Source organism: Mastomys coucha, unplaced genomic scaffold, assembly GCF_008632895.1.
Source record: "Mastomys coucha isolate ucsf_1 unplaced genomic scaffold, UCSF_Mcou_1 pScaffold23, whole genome shotgun sequence".
NCBI lineage: Eukaryota > Metazoa > Chordata > Mammalia > Rodentia > Muridae > Mastomys > Mastomys coucha.
The window spans coordinates 107,934,896-107,952,458 of NW_022196906.1; the positions used below are offsets into that span (position 1 = coordinate 107,934,896).

General features: G+C 49.6%; 1 protein-coding gene across 1 annotated transcript in view; it reads right to left on the reverse strand.

The window, feature by feature from the left end:
* Positions 1 to 17,563, reverse strand: part of Fbxl2 (F-box and leucine rich repeat protein 2) — a 53,762-nt gene that overhangs the window by 5,963 nt on the left and 30,236 nt on the right. The window contains exons 6-13 of the mRNA XM_031345992.1: positions 8,570 to 8,638; positions 8,397 to 8,492; positions 6,862 to 6,988; positions 6,672 to 6,746; positions 4,478 to 4,608; positions 3,361 to 3,421; positions 2,672 to 2,716; positions 2,105 to 2,161 (exon numbers count right to left, since the gene is read on the reverse strand). Coding sequence (XP_031201852.1) covers positions 2,105 to 2,161; positions 2,672 to 2,716; positions 3,361 to 3,421; positions 4,478 to 4,608; positions 6,672 to 6,746; positions 6,862 to 6,988; positions 8,397 to 8,492; positions 8,570 to 8,638 — 661 coding nt within the window. The remainder of the gene's footprint in view (positions 1 to 2,104; positions 2,162 to 2,671; positions 2,717 to 3,360; positions 3,422 to 4,477; positions 4,609 to 6,671; positions 6,747 to 6,861; positions 6,989 to 8,396; positions 8,493 to 8,569; positions 8,639 to 17,563) is intronic.

A 17,563-nucleotide genomic window follows, 5' to 3' on the forward strand; every position in this document is an offset into this window, starting at 1 on the left:
CAGAAATCCGCCTGCCTCTGCCTCCCAAGTGCTGGGATTAAAGGCGTGCACCACCACCGCCCGGCATTGTCTTGGCCTTCTTAATATTTAAGTAGATGGTTTGTCTTTGCTTTTGTTTTTGGTTGGTTGGGGTTTTTTGTTGTTGTTGTTGTTTTTGTTTGTTTGTTTGTTTTTTAAGACAGGGTTTCTCTGTGTAACCCTGGCTGTCCTGGAACTCACTCTATAGACCAGGCTGGCCTTGAACTCAGAAATCCACCTGCCTCTGCCTCCCAAGTGCTGGGATTAAAGGCGTGCGCCACCACCGCAAGGAAGATTTTTTAAAAAGGTGGGGTCTCTATGTAGTTTGGAACTCTATGTAGGCCAGGCCCGACTACCATTGCCCCCGAGTGCTAGGATCAAAAGTGTGTATCAGCCAAGCTGGTTAGCTAAGGAAGGTACTTCCAGCAGAGAAGGGAAACTCGTTTTTTCTACTCATTCTGCCTTTTCTCTGCCCTACTGGGCTGCTGGGGGTCTGCCAGGAGTCACTCACTGCCAGTTTGTCAATCACTGAGCTGGCTTGTCTTGTCAACGTGGGACCTACTGTGCTGCAAATGCATGTCACATAAAGCCCGCACCTGGATTGCCCTCGGTTGACAGGGCTGGTAAAGGGCTGATGGGGTGTTTAGCATTTGCTGCTCGCCCAAGCCTTACACAAAGATTCAAGTGCCTGAGCCAGGGTGAGGTTGCTGATGTCCACGATCCCAGCGAGGGGAGCCTTCAGGACACTGAGTGAATGGAGTCTGCAGCCTGTGGGGTTTCTCTTCAGCCTCTCTTCTCCTCAGCCCTGAGTTGCACTCTCACTGCAGGCCTGATGCTTTCTGTTAATCATCTTTGGTGGTTTTCACTTTGGGCTCTTTGGTTTTTTTGATCTTGTTCTTTGAAATATGGTCTCTAGCCAGGCAGTGGTGGTGCACACCTTTAATCCCACCACTTGGAAGGCAGAGGCAGGCAGATTTCTGAGTTCGAGACCAGCCTGGTCTACAGAGTGAGTTCCAGGACAGCCAGAGAAACCCTATGTACTGGCTGGTTTTGTGTCAACTTGACACAGGCTGGAGTTATCACAGAGAAGGGATCTTCAGTTGGGGAAATGCCTCCATGAGATCCAGCTGTGGGGCATTTTCTCAATTAGTGATCAAGGGGGTGGGGCCCCTTGTGGGTGGTGCCATCCCTGAGCTGGAAGTCTTAGGTTCTATAAGAGAGCAGGCTGAGCAAGCCAGGGGAAGCAAGCCAGTAAGGAACATCTATCTCTCCATGGTCTGTGTATCAGTTCCTGCTTCCTGACCTGCTTGAGTTCCAGTCCTGACTTCCTTTGGTGATCAACAGCAATGTGGAAATGTAAGCTGAATAAACCCTTTCCTCCCCAACGTGCTTCTTGGTCATGATGTTCGTGCAGGAATAGAAACCCTGACTAAGACACCCTGTCTCAAAAAAAAAAAAAAAAAGAAAAGAAAAAGAAAAAAAATGGTCTCCACATGCCAGCCAGGCTGGGCTCACACCTGAAGTCTTTGGTGGCAGCTTCCCAGGAGCCAAGATCACAGCTGTGCACCTCACACAACCTGGCTCACTGTGGTGTCATAGTTTAGCTTTACTCTAACTCCCATTTCTAAAAGCAGCCTGTATAAAAACGGAACTGCATTGAGAGCAGTCTCCTGCTGCTCAGAAACGCCAAGAAAGGCTCTGGGTCCCGTCCTTACAGGACCCCTACCCCGTGCAGAGGCCTAGAACGCTTCCCCCTAGGGCTCAATGAACATGAGCGGCAAGAGCATCAGGGCAGCCTCAGTCTTTGCTCCTAGGTAATGAGACTTTACTTGGAGCGTTCATCTCCCTGAAAAGGTGAACGTGAGGTTATGTGAACCGATGGGGTTGTGAGTTCCTGTCAGCTTCTCTCCCCCCTTACAACAGAAGTCATGTTCAAATGCCCCACAGCCCAGGCTAGCCCAGCAAGAAGGTCTGAGAGCAAGAGTGATATAGTGTTATAGTGGCTTTACACAAAATGGACCCCATGGCATCTGCTGGGGGTTGGGGGGGGCTCCGCTCATTCCTCAGACCAGGAGCTCAGACTCACCAGGGCTTGCAGCTTGGGACAGTGGGTAGAGAGCTGGATGAGAGTGCTGTCGGTGATCTGGGGAGAGACACAGTCAGTCAGTGTGGCCTCTGCACCAGGACTTCATACCCAGTCCTGGACTCTCCTGAGCGTGGGGCTCCGAGGGAACAGACGGAAAAGCAAAACCTCATTCAAGCACACTGGGGTCACACTGTCAACGCCTAGGGAGGCACAGTGCTGTTTGGCTTCTGGTGCCTGAGGGAGCCTAGGGACAGGAAGGGACATATAAGCTGTGATTGGGGAGTTCCCCAGAACAGCTTCCGGTAGTCACCCTGTCACCCAGCATGTATGCTCATTCCTCTCACAAGCTTTGTGTAAAATAGAAGGAAATCCTGCTTGTGCTTGGGAATGGACGGCATGCTCCTGCATGTGGAGCAGCCAAGCACTTGCAGATCCCATTACAAATGGCCTGGGGAGGAGGGTGGCAATCCCCACCACCGTGCTGGGTAGTAGTGCTAACCCCTGTTTGCTACAATGCCAGGCTCCTAGCAGGGACAGCAGCCCTCAGGCTGCCAGGAGGCCACTCACCAGGACACATTCTTCTAGGTCCATCTTCTCCAGTTCGTGGCAATTCTGAAAGAGTCCACAAGGCGCTCTGCTATGTGGGCACACAAAGGGCAGCCCTGTAGCCCACCCGTTCCACTGAGCAGGGGGCCCCTGTTCCTGTGACCATCCCAAACCAGCCATTCAGAGAGGCTGCTGGCTGAGCAAAGGTTCGTTTGAACAATGGGCATGGCCACCCAGTCCTCTCAGCACCAGCCTCTTGAGTGGTCCTTCACCATAGATCAGACTCCACTGGAGGAGGGGACCTGAGTGTGCAGAGGCACCACAGGTGGTCAGGAAGATGGGAGAGCGCAGCCCTAGCCAGGGAAGCAGCGCAGCCTCGCTGACAAGTAGGGACAGCGGGGCCTGGACTCTAGGAAGGCATCCAGCTTGTAGGCAGTGTGTACTCGATGATAACTATGAATGTGGCCCAACATTTCTTGGTAACTCAATTGCACAGTTCTTAAGTGTGAACTTTATAAATGCCAGTGTTATGTCGAAAGAGAAGTCGGATACACCTGCCAGGATCTCTGCAGAGTCCTGGCCAGCTGAAAAGAGTGCGAGGGTCATCATGGCCATCTCTTCTGAAGCTAGGTGTTGGTTTCTTTGCATTCCCCCAAGCTACCCTGAGTCACTGAACTACAGCACGGTTTCTCTCAAACTTGATGGCTTACCCGAGCTAGTAGCGTGAAGCCTGCATCGGTCAGATGGGAGCATCGGGCAGCCTCCAAAACTCTGCCAAGGGGGAGAAAACACACAGCGCCTCGTTAGCAACAGAAACACTGCATGTGGCACACTCTCGGGTCTGCTCTGCTCTGGCACACTGAGCCACTTCCTGGTCTTGTCCTTCTGAGTCTTGCAAACAGGGCCTCTTGAGACAGGTGAGTGGTACCAGGCTCAAAGGAATGGAGCAGTGTCCTAAGGACTCATCACCAGGAGCCCGCCTGTTGAGACCACTGTTGTTTTAGAACACAATTAAAATGGACTTTTCCTAACAAACTCATCTGGAGATCCAGGATGTTTATCTTGTGGTGCTGGGAACTGAACTTGCCCCAGGCATGCTGACAAGTACTCCACCCTAGTTATCCTCTAGGAAACTCTAAAAGTGTAGGCAACGAAAAACAGGAGTTAATTCTCATTAGAATTCAGTGTAAAACCAGAATGTTCTCTACTGCCTCTTTGTGTAGTCTGGGTCAAGACTGTTGGTTCTGAAGGAGAATCTACAGGTTCAGATTCCTGCTTCCCTCATTATCTCATCATCTCTCCATCAGGGGACGCAGGACAAACTGACCTTACTGTGGGCCTCAGTTTCTGCTGAAAGGGGGTGTCCACTCCCGCAGATGTGTTTAGTTAAATAGGGGGGGCAGCGGGGGGCTACAGGGAGCTGGCTCCTCTGCACCAGGCTCCTGTGGGTGCAGAGCTAGTGTTTGGGCTGCGGGCAGTAGTGCCCTACCTTGGGAACCAACCTCTCTTCCTCTATTTAGGAGGATGGCAGGCAAGCAGCTGTGAGACCTTCCCTGAGTTTACCCATCCAGGGACAGGGTTAGCAGAGACATTCAACTAGTCTACGCACCACCGGACCACTCCGATGGCCAAAGCCTAAGCGTAACAGCATGAGGTAAATATGAACAAACACAGGAAACAGACCAAGAAACTACGTGGGAGTCGGCTGTGCTGCACACCCATCCGCCCCTGGTGATCATAGGTGATGTCACACGTCAGCCCACCCAACACCTCCTGGCCCCACCGCCCTGAGAGCTGGCAAACCCCTCCCCCCGCGGCCATACGCACTGTAGTCTGGGGCAGTTCAGGCCCAAGGCTGTGAGAGACGCATCCGTGAGATTGCTACAGCCCGAGAGGCACAGAGCCTGTAGCCGGTGGCAGCCCCTGCAGATCTGCACCACACCATCATCAGTGATGCGCTGGGGAGAAGAGCACAGGGATCAGGGGCCAGTGCTGACATGGAGCCCGCGGGAGTGAGCCTCGTGCGGTCTACCTGGCTCTCTGCTGCCTACGAGCACTTCACCCTGACACCAACCCAAAACACAAGCAGGATGCATGTGGCAGCACTCTCCTGTAGTCCTGGCTCTTCGAAGGCTGAGGCAGGAGGATTTTAAGTCCTAGCCTATCCTGGACTTCATAAGTGAAACCCTACCTCAAAACAAAACTAGCCAAGCACACGCCTTTGATCCCAGCACATGGGAAGCAGAGGCAGGTGGAGTCTGGAGTGTGCCTGGTCTAGGTAGCAAGTTCCAGACCAGCCAAGGCTATGTGGTGAGACCCTGTCTCAAACCAACAGACCTGTCCAAAATCAAAGTAACAAATAATGAATCAGCAAGCCTGGGTGACCACCAAGCTGGTAGGTGCCTGCCTGACGTGCACGAGGCTCTCTCAATCCCAGCACTACTAAACAAGCAAGCAGGAGGAGATTCTGCACAGCTGTAGAATATTCTAGTATTAGCAATAGAAGGCCAAGATTCTACCTGGAGCGCCATCAGAAGAGACTATTCTAGGAGCAGTGCATAAACTCATGGAAAACACTAGGCTACTCCTGAGAGTGCCTAGTTAAATGACACATTGGTATGCGACTAGGCTCATCATAGAAATCATATTGTGTTTACATGCGCATTTATAACATGTCATTTAGAGAAAAGGAAAAGCAGGTACTGACAAACTCCTTGGAGTTCTATTTCATCAGGCTGTGAAGACCCAGAATACTCTCCACATTCTAGCTCAGCAGACACAGGCAGCTTCCTGGTAGTTTAATCCCATGTGGCACAAAGTCTGTCCTTTGGACAGTCCAGGCAGGTCTGTGAAGCCAGCTCTGAAGGCGCCGCTCTCCCTCCCACCATCACGCACTCTGAAGCCCCCGATTCACTTGTGAAAGCTGAGTGCAATGGCTTTCTCTTGGGCTTCCCAGACATCGAGGTTCCCCTTGGGCCATGCAGCCCACGAACCTGCACAGCCACACAGCAGCAGTGAGGAAGGCTGAGGCCTGGAGGGGAGTGCTGGCTTTCTCTTGCACATGCCCTGTGTTTACAGCATTGCTGCTTGTGTGTATGTGCATGTGTGTATGTGTGTGTATGCATGTGTGTGTGAATACACACGTGTGTCTGCATGTGTATGTGTGTGCATGTGTAAATGTGCGTGTGTATGTGTGCATGTGTGTGTGTGTATGTACAACCTCAAGTGTCATTCTTCAGGTTTTGGCCACCTTTCTTGAGACACATTCAGCTGTTGGCTCAGACGCACCAGGTAGGCTGGCCGGCCAGTGCAATGGAGGAATCCCGTGTCTGCTTGCCCAGTGCTCAGTGTTTGACATGGGCTCTTGTGGATCAAGCTCAAGTCCTTGTGTTTGCAAAGCCAGCACTTAACCAACGGGGCTATCTTCCCAGCCTGGGGCTATCATTCTCACCGGGGGACCAGAGAAGCCATGTGCTCCAATGTGTTAAAAAGAAATGACATTGAGATCTAACAGCTATGTGATTAGTAACAGCATTCCTGATTTTTTTTTTTAAGAGCCAGAGGCATATTGACCCACACCTGTAATCCCAGCTTTCAGTATGCTCTCAGAAGCATGATAACTGCATTTCAGGCTAGCCTGGGCTATGCAGTGAGACCTTGTCCATCTGTCTCTCATATATATGTATGATATATATGTTTTTTATATATGTGTGTATATATATTTTTATACACACACACACACACACACACACACACACATGAATGCAGGTATAGAAATTAACAACGCTGATTTATAGAATTCCTGGGCGGTGCCAATACCCTTGTGCCGAACATGCTGCTTTATTATTGTTCCCTCACCTTACAGAGAGTCACAGCTCCAATGAGGATAAAGGATGAGGAGTCAGGGCAAGGCGATGTGGCCAGAGGCCAGCCACTTTGGGCATATGCAGCCTGACAACGGGGCTGAGCACAGGCGCGGCGGGCAGTGGGGCCACGCACCGATGCTGCGATCCATACTTACTGAGCAAGACTGCAGGTTGAGGCTCACGAGCTCATGGCAGTGGTTCTGAATGTGTTTCAGAGCTTCGTCTTCTAACTGAGTGGATGGAGGAAATGAAAGAAGAACAGAATCCAGGTGAGAGAACGGGTCAGACACCAAGATGGCCACCACAGCAAGGAAAACAGACTGACCAGATGTATGACCTCTGTACCTGTGTACAACCCCTCAGGAGCAGGGCTTTCAGGCCCTGGCACCCCCGCACCAGCGCCTCAATGCCTTCCTTTGTGATCTGGTCACACCAGGAGAGGTTCAGATATTCCAGGTTCCGGCAGCCCTCGCTGAGAGAACAAAGAACACCACCACCCTGTGCAGCCTCCTGCAGAAGGTGCTGAGCTCAGTACACCACAGCCAGCCTCCTGCAGAAGGTGCTGAGCTCAGTACACCACAGCCAGCCTCCTGCAGAAGGTGCTGAGCTCAGTACACCACAGCCAGCTTCCTGCAGAAGGTGCTAAGCTCAGTACACCACAGCCAGCCAACCTAGAAGGAGACTAGCCCAGGGCCTGGCTAAACAACCTCCTCCTCACCCACTGGAGTCACCGGGAATGCCTCAGCCCAAGGCGCTGGCTATACTAGGGTTGGGTTGGGGGGGTGTCTCTGTGTAAGTGCACATATGTGTGGGTACATGTTCTGTATGGCCAGAGGTTGACTTCGAGGAATTCTCCTCAATTAATTGCCACCTTTTGTTATTAATTTTTAAAAAATCAGTTGATTGTAATGAGCTCACAAACAAAAAACATGACATAATTAGATTACGGCAGCGGAGCAAACAAACACTAGCCTAGCCTTAAATTCTGCACATCTCAGTGAGCGCCTGTGCAGTTAAAGGGCCGTCCAAAGCCACAAGTTTTGCTCAGGATTTCACACTTTCACTATTAATTACAATTGTATGTACTTACCAACCACAAAAAGAAAATGGTAGTATTGAAAATCAAAAACAGGGCTTGAGAGATGGCTCAGTGGTTAAGAGCACTGGCTACTCTTCTGGAGATCCTGAGTTCAATTCCCAGCAACCACATGGCGGCTCACATCTGTCTGTAATTCCTGTTCCAGAGGATCTGACATCCTCATACCGACATACACACAGGCAAAACACTAATGCACATAAAAATAAATAAATCTTTTTTTTAAATAGAAAATAGAAAACAATTAGCTTTTAAAATCTCTTTTAAATTTCAAATTGTGTGTGTGTGTGTGTTTGTGTGTGTGTGTGTGTGTGTGTGTGTGTGTGTGTGTGTGTGTGTGTGGTTATTTGCAGTGGCCCACAGTGGCCAGAAAAGGGCTTCATAGCCCTAAATCTAGAGGCAACTGTTAGCTGTCCAACATGGGTGCCGGGAACTTGGTTCCTCTGTTAGAGCGGTATGTGCTCCTAAGTGCTAAGCTCTCTCCCCAGCCCCTGGCTTTATATCCTCTTTCATGACTCTCGTCCCTTTCCTTGCATTCTGTCCCCCCTTATCACACTAGGTCTCTCACTGAACCTGACTAGAGCTCCCCAGTTCAGTGAGGCTGGCTGGCTAGTGAGCCCCAGGTCTCCTCCCCAGCACTGAGGACACAGGCAGGGGCCACCAGTCCCGGCTCTTAACATGGATTCTGGATACTCTAAGTCTGTACTGCCCGACAGGCTGAGCCACCTCCTCGGCCCATACTTTTTTTTTTACCCTCCCCTCCCCAAATGCCAAGCGCTCTCACCTGATGCCCTTTAAGGAGTTGTTGGTGACAGACACGCAGGACGTAAGATCCAGGTGTTTCAGCTTGGAACAGAATCTGCTAAGGCTGTAACACGTGCTGAAAAGAGGCAGGCAACCTTGTTTCTCGCCTGTCTCTTGTGGCCACTCTCTCCCTAGACCCATCCTTACTCCTACCTGTCAGTGATTTTTGTGCAGCCATTGAGGTTTAAATGTTCAATGTTTCGGCAGTTCTGTGCAAAAGTCCTAAAATGAGAAGAAAAAAGAAAGTTGTTTTTCCTCAAAGTAGCAAAAAAGCGGTAAAGCAAAGGACCAGTGGCTACGGTGCTCTGGTGACTGCGAGCTGCAAGGTGGCCACCAGAGGGCAGCACAACCATCCACTTCAAACTGCTTTCAAACTCTTTAACTCAGCTCAGCAGAGGCCAGAGTCCTTAGCAGATACAGGGCTCAGTTACCTTGGACACTCTCAGACGCCGCCTACCGCTAGCATAAAGACCCAAGCTACCTATCGGCTGACCGTCCTCCAGACCCACCTTGCGGATCATCTGAGATGGGAGGCCTGACGTTTTTCTACTGGAAAAGTCCACTTGCAGCAAGGAAAGATCTTCCCTGTGCTGTGCTCTGGAGACTAACCACTGCCAGTCTTGTTAGCATTGAGAGCCATCATTTACCAGCAAGAACGCCAAGTTGTGAAGAACAGCTGCCTTACTGTGGATGACAGCAGGGCCAGAAGCCGAAAGCTGCACGCTACTGCCACTCCCTGCCAGGACGCACTCAGGCGACCTCATCGTCAGGATGCGCTCAGGCGACCTCATGGTCCACTCCCTGCCAGGACGCGCTCAGGCGACCTCATGGTCCTGAGATACTTCAGCAGGTCTCACCGGTCCTGGCTGTTCCATGACATATCTACCGCCTCCAGAACCTGGCCACAAACTGCATGCATCTGCTCATTCTGCCCTGCTGATGTGTAGGGATGGGGAACCAAAGTGGATCCCTGGGGTAGTCCATGAAGCCCAACAGGGGCAAGCGGAATCAAATTGGCTAGAAGCATGACACCAGAAGATCACCAAGGTCCTTTAGTGGGGCACACTGGCTACTTCTACCCGCAAAAACTTAAAACTACGTCACTGTTTCTAGGGTTGGGTCATCTCTAGGTGAGAAGTCTCTAGATTCGGGAACACAGAAGAATCCTAAATGAAAGGCTGCTCTGCCCAACCTCATGAGTCTGATTTTTGTGTTGCTGGGGATCATGGGCTCCCCACGTACTATAAGAGCATTCTCCCTCGAGCTACACAGCCCCAAGCCTAACAAAAGACATGGTCCCTAAAAGAACAGTCAAACCAATGAAGGCTCGTGATGTCTGCCCCCACCCAGCAGCACAGAGGAGGATAACTCTGTAAAGGACACAACTGTCCAATCAAAGTCCACTCAAACCGGACACAGCAAGGATGGGGCAAGGGTGCTGAAGGTTACCGTTGAGTCGCACGGAATGCTGCGCAGCTGCAGCACAGAGAGGAGGTATTTTATGGAGACACAAGAAGGTTTTTGTTCATTTGAGAAGAAGGCATGTACTGGACAGGCTGACCACAGACTAGCTACGGCGGGAAGATCAGTGCATCTGGAAGGCTCATGGGGAACACTCCAAAATAAAGCAAAGAGCAGAGGGCAGGGGGTATGCTGAGTGGCACAGGGTGTGCCTGATATGTACAAGGCTCTGGGGATGATGTGCACTAACACGTGTACACACACATACACACACACACATGAGCTAGTCTGTGACACAGCTCAGTTATAATCCACATATGTGGCATGTATGCCATTCCATCTCCAGCACTGTAGGGGGAAATCAATGTATAAAAGTGAACCCATTTTCTATAAGTCTGTTTTCTATTAGTGAATGTTGTTGGAGACTGCAGTAAAGCAAACAACTCCAACGGCACTTCCGAGTATTCACAGGTAGGGGCTGGAGTGATAAGAGCAGCTAATAGCACATACTGCTCTTGCAAAGGACCTGAGTTCAGTTCCCAGCACCCATATTAGGTGGCTTACAATCACCCGTAACTCCAACTCCAGGGGATCAGATGCCCTCTTCTGGACTCCTTGGGCATTGCCCTCAAATATATAATATACCCCACCCCACCCCAACAGATAAACATGGACATATAATTTAAAATAATTTTTTTTGAAAAAATATTTAGAACTAAGTATGACAAAACATGTATGCAATTTTCACACTGCCTGGTGCAAGCTGTAAGGAGCTGAACACTTGAAGAGGCTGGCACGGTGGCTCTGTAAGCAGGGTTGGAAACCAACTGTCTGATTCCAAGATATGATGGCACTAGCCGTTGAAGCGTGTGTGGCTGACTATAAGACACAGATTGCGCAAGAATAACTGGATGTCTATAGGCAAGCCCAAGCCTGAATGTGTACCCTATTCTACATATAAAGGCCAGTTCTGATCAGAGGCATGGCTCAGTGGTAAAGTCCGGCATGAGTAAGACCCTGGGCTCTGTCACTAACAACTGCCCCAGATAGTCAAAACAGGGCCTGGAGAGAAGGCTCAGCAGTTAAGAGCACCGGCTACTCATCCAGAGGTCCTGAGTTCCCAGCACCCAGATGGCATCTCACAACTGTCCATAATTCTAGTTCTAGAGAATCTGACACCCTCGCTCAAACATACATGCAGGCAAAACACCAAAGCATATGAAGTTTTTAAAGTCAAAATAGAGCTGAGTTAAAATTACAAAACTCCTAAGGAGTGGGCCGTAGAGGGGCCCAGCAGTTAAAAACACTGCTTGCTTTCTCAGCACTCACGTGGCAACTTATAACTCCAGTCCCAGGAGATTTGACGCCCTCTCTCGCCTCAGCTGGCACCAGGCACACATGGTACGCATTCATGAAAGCATTCACACATACACATAAAATAAAAACAAAGAACTTTGTAGACTTTCACACGGCAGGCACAGGATCGGGTGCGTGTGACCCCAGGAACACAAGTGCTTATGCCCCATAAGGAAGAACTCAGTGAAATGCCTTTCATTAAAAACTTCCCTTCGGGGCCTGGAGAGATGGCTGGGCAGCTGGTAGCACTTGCTCTCCTTCCAGAGGATCCAGGTTCAGTTCCCAGCATCCACATGGTGGCTCTCAGTGTCCATAACTCCAGTTCTAGAGGAACCCAATGCCCTCTTCTGGCCTCTGCAGGTACTGCACCCACATGATGCACATAAGTGCAGGCCCACACACAAGCACAACAATTTAAAAACTAAAATAAATCTGCAAAGAAACTTCCTCTCAGATAGGCAGTTAGGACCCTGGAAGAGCACCCTTGCAAAGGTACTGTGCAAAGCACTGGTATCCAAAATGAATTTAAAATTCCCAAAAATCAATAAAAAACAACCAATAAAAAAATGGACACAAGACTTGACAGACACTTCCCCAAACGGTCCATGAATTCAAAGCATAGGAGCTCACTGGGCAGCATTGGGGAGATACGCGGCAGCGATAGATGATTCCACTGTGCATGCGCCCCTCCCGAGCAGGCTCATGCAGGTGCCCCTCCCAAGCGGGCTCATGCAAATTAGGTGTCTCCCGAGCGGGTGTATGCTAACCAATCATGCGCCAAACCCGAGCAGGTGCATGCTACCAAGCCCCTCCCAAGCAGGTGTATGCTAATGAGGCGATTGCCAGGGAACCAATCCAGGAAGACTTGAGAGCTCAGACTTGGGTATATAAGGGGCGCTCTCCAGGCAGCCACGCCATTCCACACCACTCAACAGAAGCAAGAGCAGCGGCCATTCCACGCCACTTCGCCGAAGCAAGAACAGCGGCGACTCCACTGAAGAAGAGCAGTGGCCGCCACCCATTCCACAGAAGCAAGAAGAGCCGCAGCACCTAGAAGCAAGAAGCGCCATTCCATGGAGGCAAGAGGAACTGCGGCGCCTGGGAGGCAGTAGGAGGTGCTAGAAGAGCCGTAACACCTAAAAAAGCCGTAACACTTAGGAACCTAGGAGAGCCTTAATAACACTTAGGAACCTAAAAGAGCTGTAACACAAAAGAAAACTCCTGAGTAAACCGTCGAGAGAAGTAGTCTCAGTGTTCTGTCGTCATTGCGGCCAGCCAGCAAAGGCCTGCCACAAGTGGCGTCCCTGGGTGGACAAGAACGGCGGCTTTGTGTCAAAGTGACCCTTAGGAGACTCCAGAACTCTCGAAAGGACAGGGCGGTCAATCGGAAAGCGCTCGGTAAGTTGAGCCTTCAAACCAAAGCTCCCAGTTAGGGACGAGTCTGCCTTTAGAGCAAGAAAAGTGCTCTGTAGTTGAGTCTTCAAAAAAAAGCTCCCGGTGAGGGACTATCTAAGCAGCACATTGAAAAGGGAAAGTGTAGAGAGCTGAGCCTAGTAACTTCCGCACCAGGGCCAGGAGGCGGAGCTTAAGTAACTGGCTCCAGAGAGGCAGGAGTGGCAGAAGGCATTAAGATTAGAGCAGGAGGAAGAAGACAGAAGTAGGAGAAACAGGCAGGAGGAGAAGGAAAAGTAACAAAAGTAAACATGGGCGTTTTGTATTCAATTTTTCTGGCTCTTCAGGAGCTGTTAATGTTAAACTCAATTTTTCTGACTCTTTAAGAGCTGTTAAGACCTGTGTGGAAGCTCGTTAGGAACAAATGGTCAAGGCTGTGTTCCCCTCACCCATGTTCCTTAAATGGATGGCCTTTTACCAGGAGGAGTGTAGAGTGCAGGGAGAAAAGAACCAACATTGTATCTTTAAGGGAAAAAATGTTTCAATTCGATTGTTTGGCACAAATCCTCGGTCTATAGTTGGACCTGTTAGTTCTAAGGTGTATGAGATAGAGGGGTCAGCCCAATTTAAAGAGAGCTGCCTAGGAGATCAGAAGTGTTGTAAGGCAGTTGGAGAAGGGCAGACAGCTCTGGAACAGCTGAAAGAGGAGCGGTCAGTGAAATCAGGAAAGGAGAACTCAGGCACAGATTAGTCTGGTACAGATGAGGAATTACAAGGTCTAATTGAGAGGATAGAGAAAAGCTCCCTTAGAAAGAAGCAGAAGAAAAGGGGGCCAGAGACTGAAAAGGGTCCCCCAGGCTGGGTGCTGTCAGCACCTCCCCCCTATAATCCAATCAACAGTGGGGGTCCAGGCCTCTTCTTTTAATCAGAGGTTTGGCGAAGGGTGAGGTCAGAGCTCCAGCTCGCCTGCCCAGTTTTTCAAGATGCTCAATCCTTCTTTAGAGAGCATCCTGTTATCTTTCCAAAGATTACGTCAGTTACCCCTATAGTTGGGGCTCCAAATATGTTTACTGACAAAAACAAAAAGGGGGAATTGGCCAAGGCCGTACCCCAAAAGAAAAATTTTTAAACTTGGATGTAGATGGCCTTTCTGCTGTGGATCGTCATCAGTGCAGCAGAGGTTCCCTGAAGGGATTTATGCCAGGATCTGGTATTGACGTGGGCGAGAGGCTCTGTTTTTGTGTTTCCACAGGACCAAGAGAGAGAGTGTGAGTGTGTGTGTGTGAGAGTGTGTGTATGTGTGAGTATGTGTGTGTGTGTGTGTGTGTGATGGTAGAATATTTGCCTAATATGTGTAAGGTGGGTTTGATCCCCAGCACCACAAAACAAGAAATGTTCAAGCTGTGCATGGTGTGCATCTGTAATCCCAGCACTTGAGGCTGAGCAGGGTAAGCTGAGGGCAATGTTCAGCTACACAGAGACCCTGTCTTGTGCAAGCAAGCAAACATCTGGAAGCACACACTTCATGACCCAACTACTCCACTCTAGGACAAATGAACATTCACAACAGCTTTATCTGTAATGGTGCAAACTGGAAAGCTCTCTGCTGTCCATAAACATCAAGTGAGCACCTGCAGCAGATCCCCCGCTGACAGTGACTGCTCAGAACCCCCACTGCAGCAGATCCCCAGCTGACAGTGACTGCTCAGAAACCCCACTGCAGCATATCCCCAGCTGACAGTGGCTACACAGGACCCTCACTGCAGCAGATCCCCAGCTGACAGTGGCTACACAGGACCCCCACTGCAGCAGATCCCCCGCGGACAGTGACTGCACAGGACCCCCCATTGCAGATCTCTTGACTGACGGGAGGAGGTTGGACTCGGACTTTTAATGATTATCTAACAAAGGCAAGGAGTTAGTAGAAATCACATTTTGAATTTTGGTTTCCCTGCCTTGGCATGGTGGAGTGCGACAGTCTGAATCTGCCCTGCTCCTACAGGCTCATGTGTGGAGCACTAGGACCCTCAGACACTGGGATTTTGAGGAGAGGGACGCAGATGAGGAAGCTGGTTGTGGGGAGTGGGTTCCTGGAGCTAGCTTTCCCTGGCTCTTTCCTGTCTTGCTCTCTGCTTCCTATTCATTGACAATTGTCCGTGCCACATACTCTCAATATGCACAGGGGTAGACAGCTCAGACTCATCCTTCTGAAACTGGGAGCTGAAATAAACTTTCCCTTAAGTTTGTTAGACATTAAGCTTGTCTCAGTGACACAGCTCCCTAGCACCTGTGATCAGACTCTAGCTGGGAGGAGCGGGGGATGACACACAAACACCTGCAGTCAGATACTCTTGATATAGGTATGCGGGCACAGCTCCTGGCTGGCCACATGAAAACAAGAATGAACACTGAAACCCCAGAGAGACCATGTTGTGTTTAGACGCAGATGTTCAATAAAGCATATAAGAAACTCACAACTACACTATGAGACAGGCTTGGTGCTGGACAGGTTTGCTCAGCTCTGTAGTTAAATAACAGTATTCTAAACACACCCAAGGCTAGGCTAAGCTTTGCTGTTCAGGGAGGCTGGTGGATTAAATACAGTTGTAAGACGTTCCCTTTATTTTACCTGTGTGTATGTGTGCACGTGAGGGCAGGTGCCCATGGAGGCCAGCAGGGGGCACTGGATCTCCTGGTGCTGCAGTTACAGTTTAAGTTCTGAGCTGCCTGACGCTGGTGCTGGGAACTCTGAAAGGGCAGCCAGTGCTCTTAACCGCTGATTCATCTCCCCAGCCTCCAAGACAGGTTTCCAGGATGTAAGCCCACCATCTGTACATTGTAGGATGGATTGCTGCTCAGCCGTGAAAAGGAACAAACTTTTGGTATTTACAGCAAGATGACCAAATCCCAGGGCGATTGCACTGACTGGCAGGAACGGGCACACAGAAACAGAGTCTCCCTCTGATGCACAGATATCTACATAATCAATATAGATTTTTGGTCTCAAATTCAGAACAAACCAGTTCTTGGTCTCTCGGCAGTGTTTTTCTAGTAAACCAGGGTTTCCATCCCATGGTGAAAGGTATTTCTCATGAGGCAGTGGTGGTTCACACCTTTAACCTCAGCCCTCAGGAGGCAGAGACAGGAGGATCTCTGTGACCTCCAGGCCAGCCTGATCTATAGAACAAGCAAGCTCTAGGCCAGCCAGGGCTACATCATGAGATCCTAAGACAAAACACAAGCATACAAAGAAATTGCCTTTGATAGTCCCACTAGCAGTCCACATTTTCACAGTTAGTTTGGTGTCTTCAGCGAGACAACTGTCAGATTTATGTCTTGTTCTATAAGCTAGCTACATCAGGCCTATTAGCACACATCCTGCTCCTGGCCAAACTAGACTAAGTCTATTTCACTGATGTACAAAACTTTGTAGGCAGAAAAACTAGCCTGATGGCCAAGACTAGTATTTAATTTATTAGTAGGGCTGGAGAGATAGCTCAGCGGTTAAGAGCACTGACTGCTCTTCCAAAGGTCCTGAGTTCAATTCCCAGCAACCACATGGTGGCTCACAACCATCCATAATGAGATCTGACCAGAAGAGTTCTGGTGTGTCTAAAGACAGCTACAGTATACTTATAATAAATAAATAAACAAATAAATAAATAAATCTTTAAAAAAAGAAAAAACAAAAAACAAAAAAATTCAGGTTTTGGGCTGGTGAGATGGCTCAGCGGTTAAGAGCACTGACTGCTATTCCAAAGGCCCTGAGTTCAAATCCCAGCAACCACATGGCAGCTCATGCCCTCTTCTGGTGTGTCTGAAGACAGCTACACTGTACTTACATATAATAAATAAATAAATCTTTAAAAAAAATAATTTATTAGTATATGTACACTGTACACAGTGACGGTCTCACTACGGCATTTTCCATCTGGTAGGTCCTGGGTGTTGACCACAGTCATGCTGCACAGCCTGCATCTTCCCTCCTAGGTCCTGGGTGTTGACCACAGTCACGCTGCACAGCCTACATCTGCCCTCCTAGGTCCTGGGTGTTGACCACAGTCACACTGCACAGCCTGCATCCACTCTCCCTTGCACTGTATTCCTGCTTAAAAACATTCTCATGGAGGCCAAGTGCAGTGTGAATCTGTGAGTTCAAGGCCATCCATAGTAAGTTCCAGGATAGCCAGAGCTACATAATAGAGAGGCTCTGCCCTTTTTTTTTGTTTGTTTTTTAATCTTTCATGGGCTGAAGAGATGGCTCAGCAGGTAAAATGCTTCCCACCAAGCCCGATGTCATAGTTAGCTTCATCTGTCGACTGTATATAACCTAGCGTCACCAGGTCGATACTCCAACCTTAGCTGGAGAACTGCTTCAACCAGACTGACCTGTGGCCAGCACTAGGACGTTATCTTAACTGCTAATGGATGAAGGAGGGCCCAGGCCACTATGGATGACAATCCCTAAGCTGGTGGCTTGGACTGTGTAAGAAAAGAAGATGAGCAAGCGATAAGCAGTGTTCTGCCTCAAGCTATTGCCGTGAAGTCTCTCAATGAGACTGTAACCTGTAACCCTTCACTACCCCAGTGTACTGGCTGGTTTTGTGTGCCAACTTGACACAGGCTGGAGTTATCACAGAGAAAGGAGCTTCAGTTGGGGAAGTGCCTCCATGAGATCCAGCTGTGGGGCATTTTCTCAATTAGTGATCGAGGGGGTAGGGCCCCTTGTGGGTGGTGCCATCCCTAGGGTTGGAAGTCTTGGGTTCTATAAGAGAGCAGGCTGAGCAAGCCAGGAGAAGCAAGCCAGTAAGGAACATCCCTCCATGGCCTCTGCATCAGCTCCTGCTTTCTGACCTGCTTGAGTTCCAGTCCTGACTTCCTCTGGTGATCAACAGCAATGTGGAAGTGTAAGCTCAATAAACCCTTTCCTCCCCAACT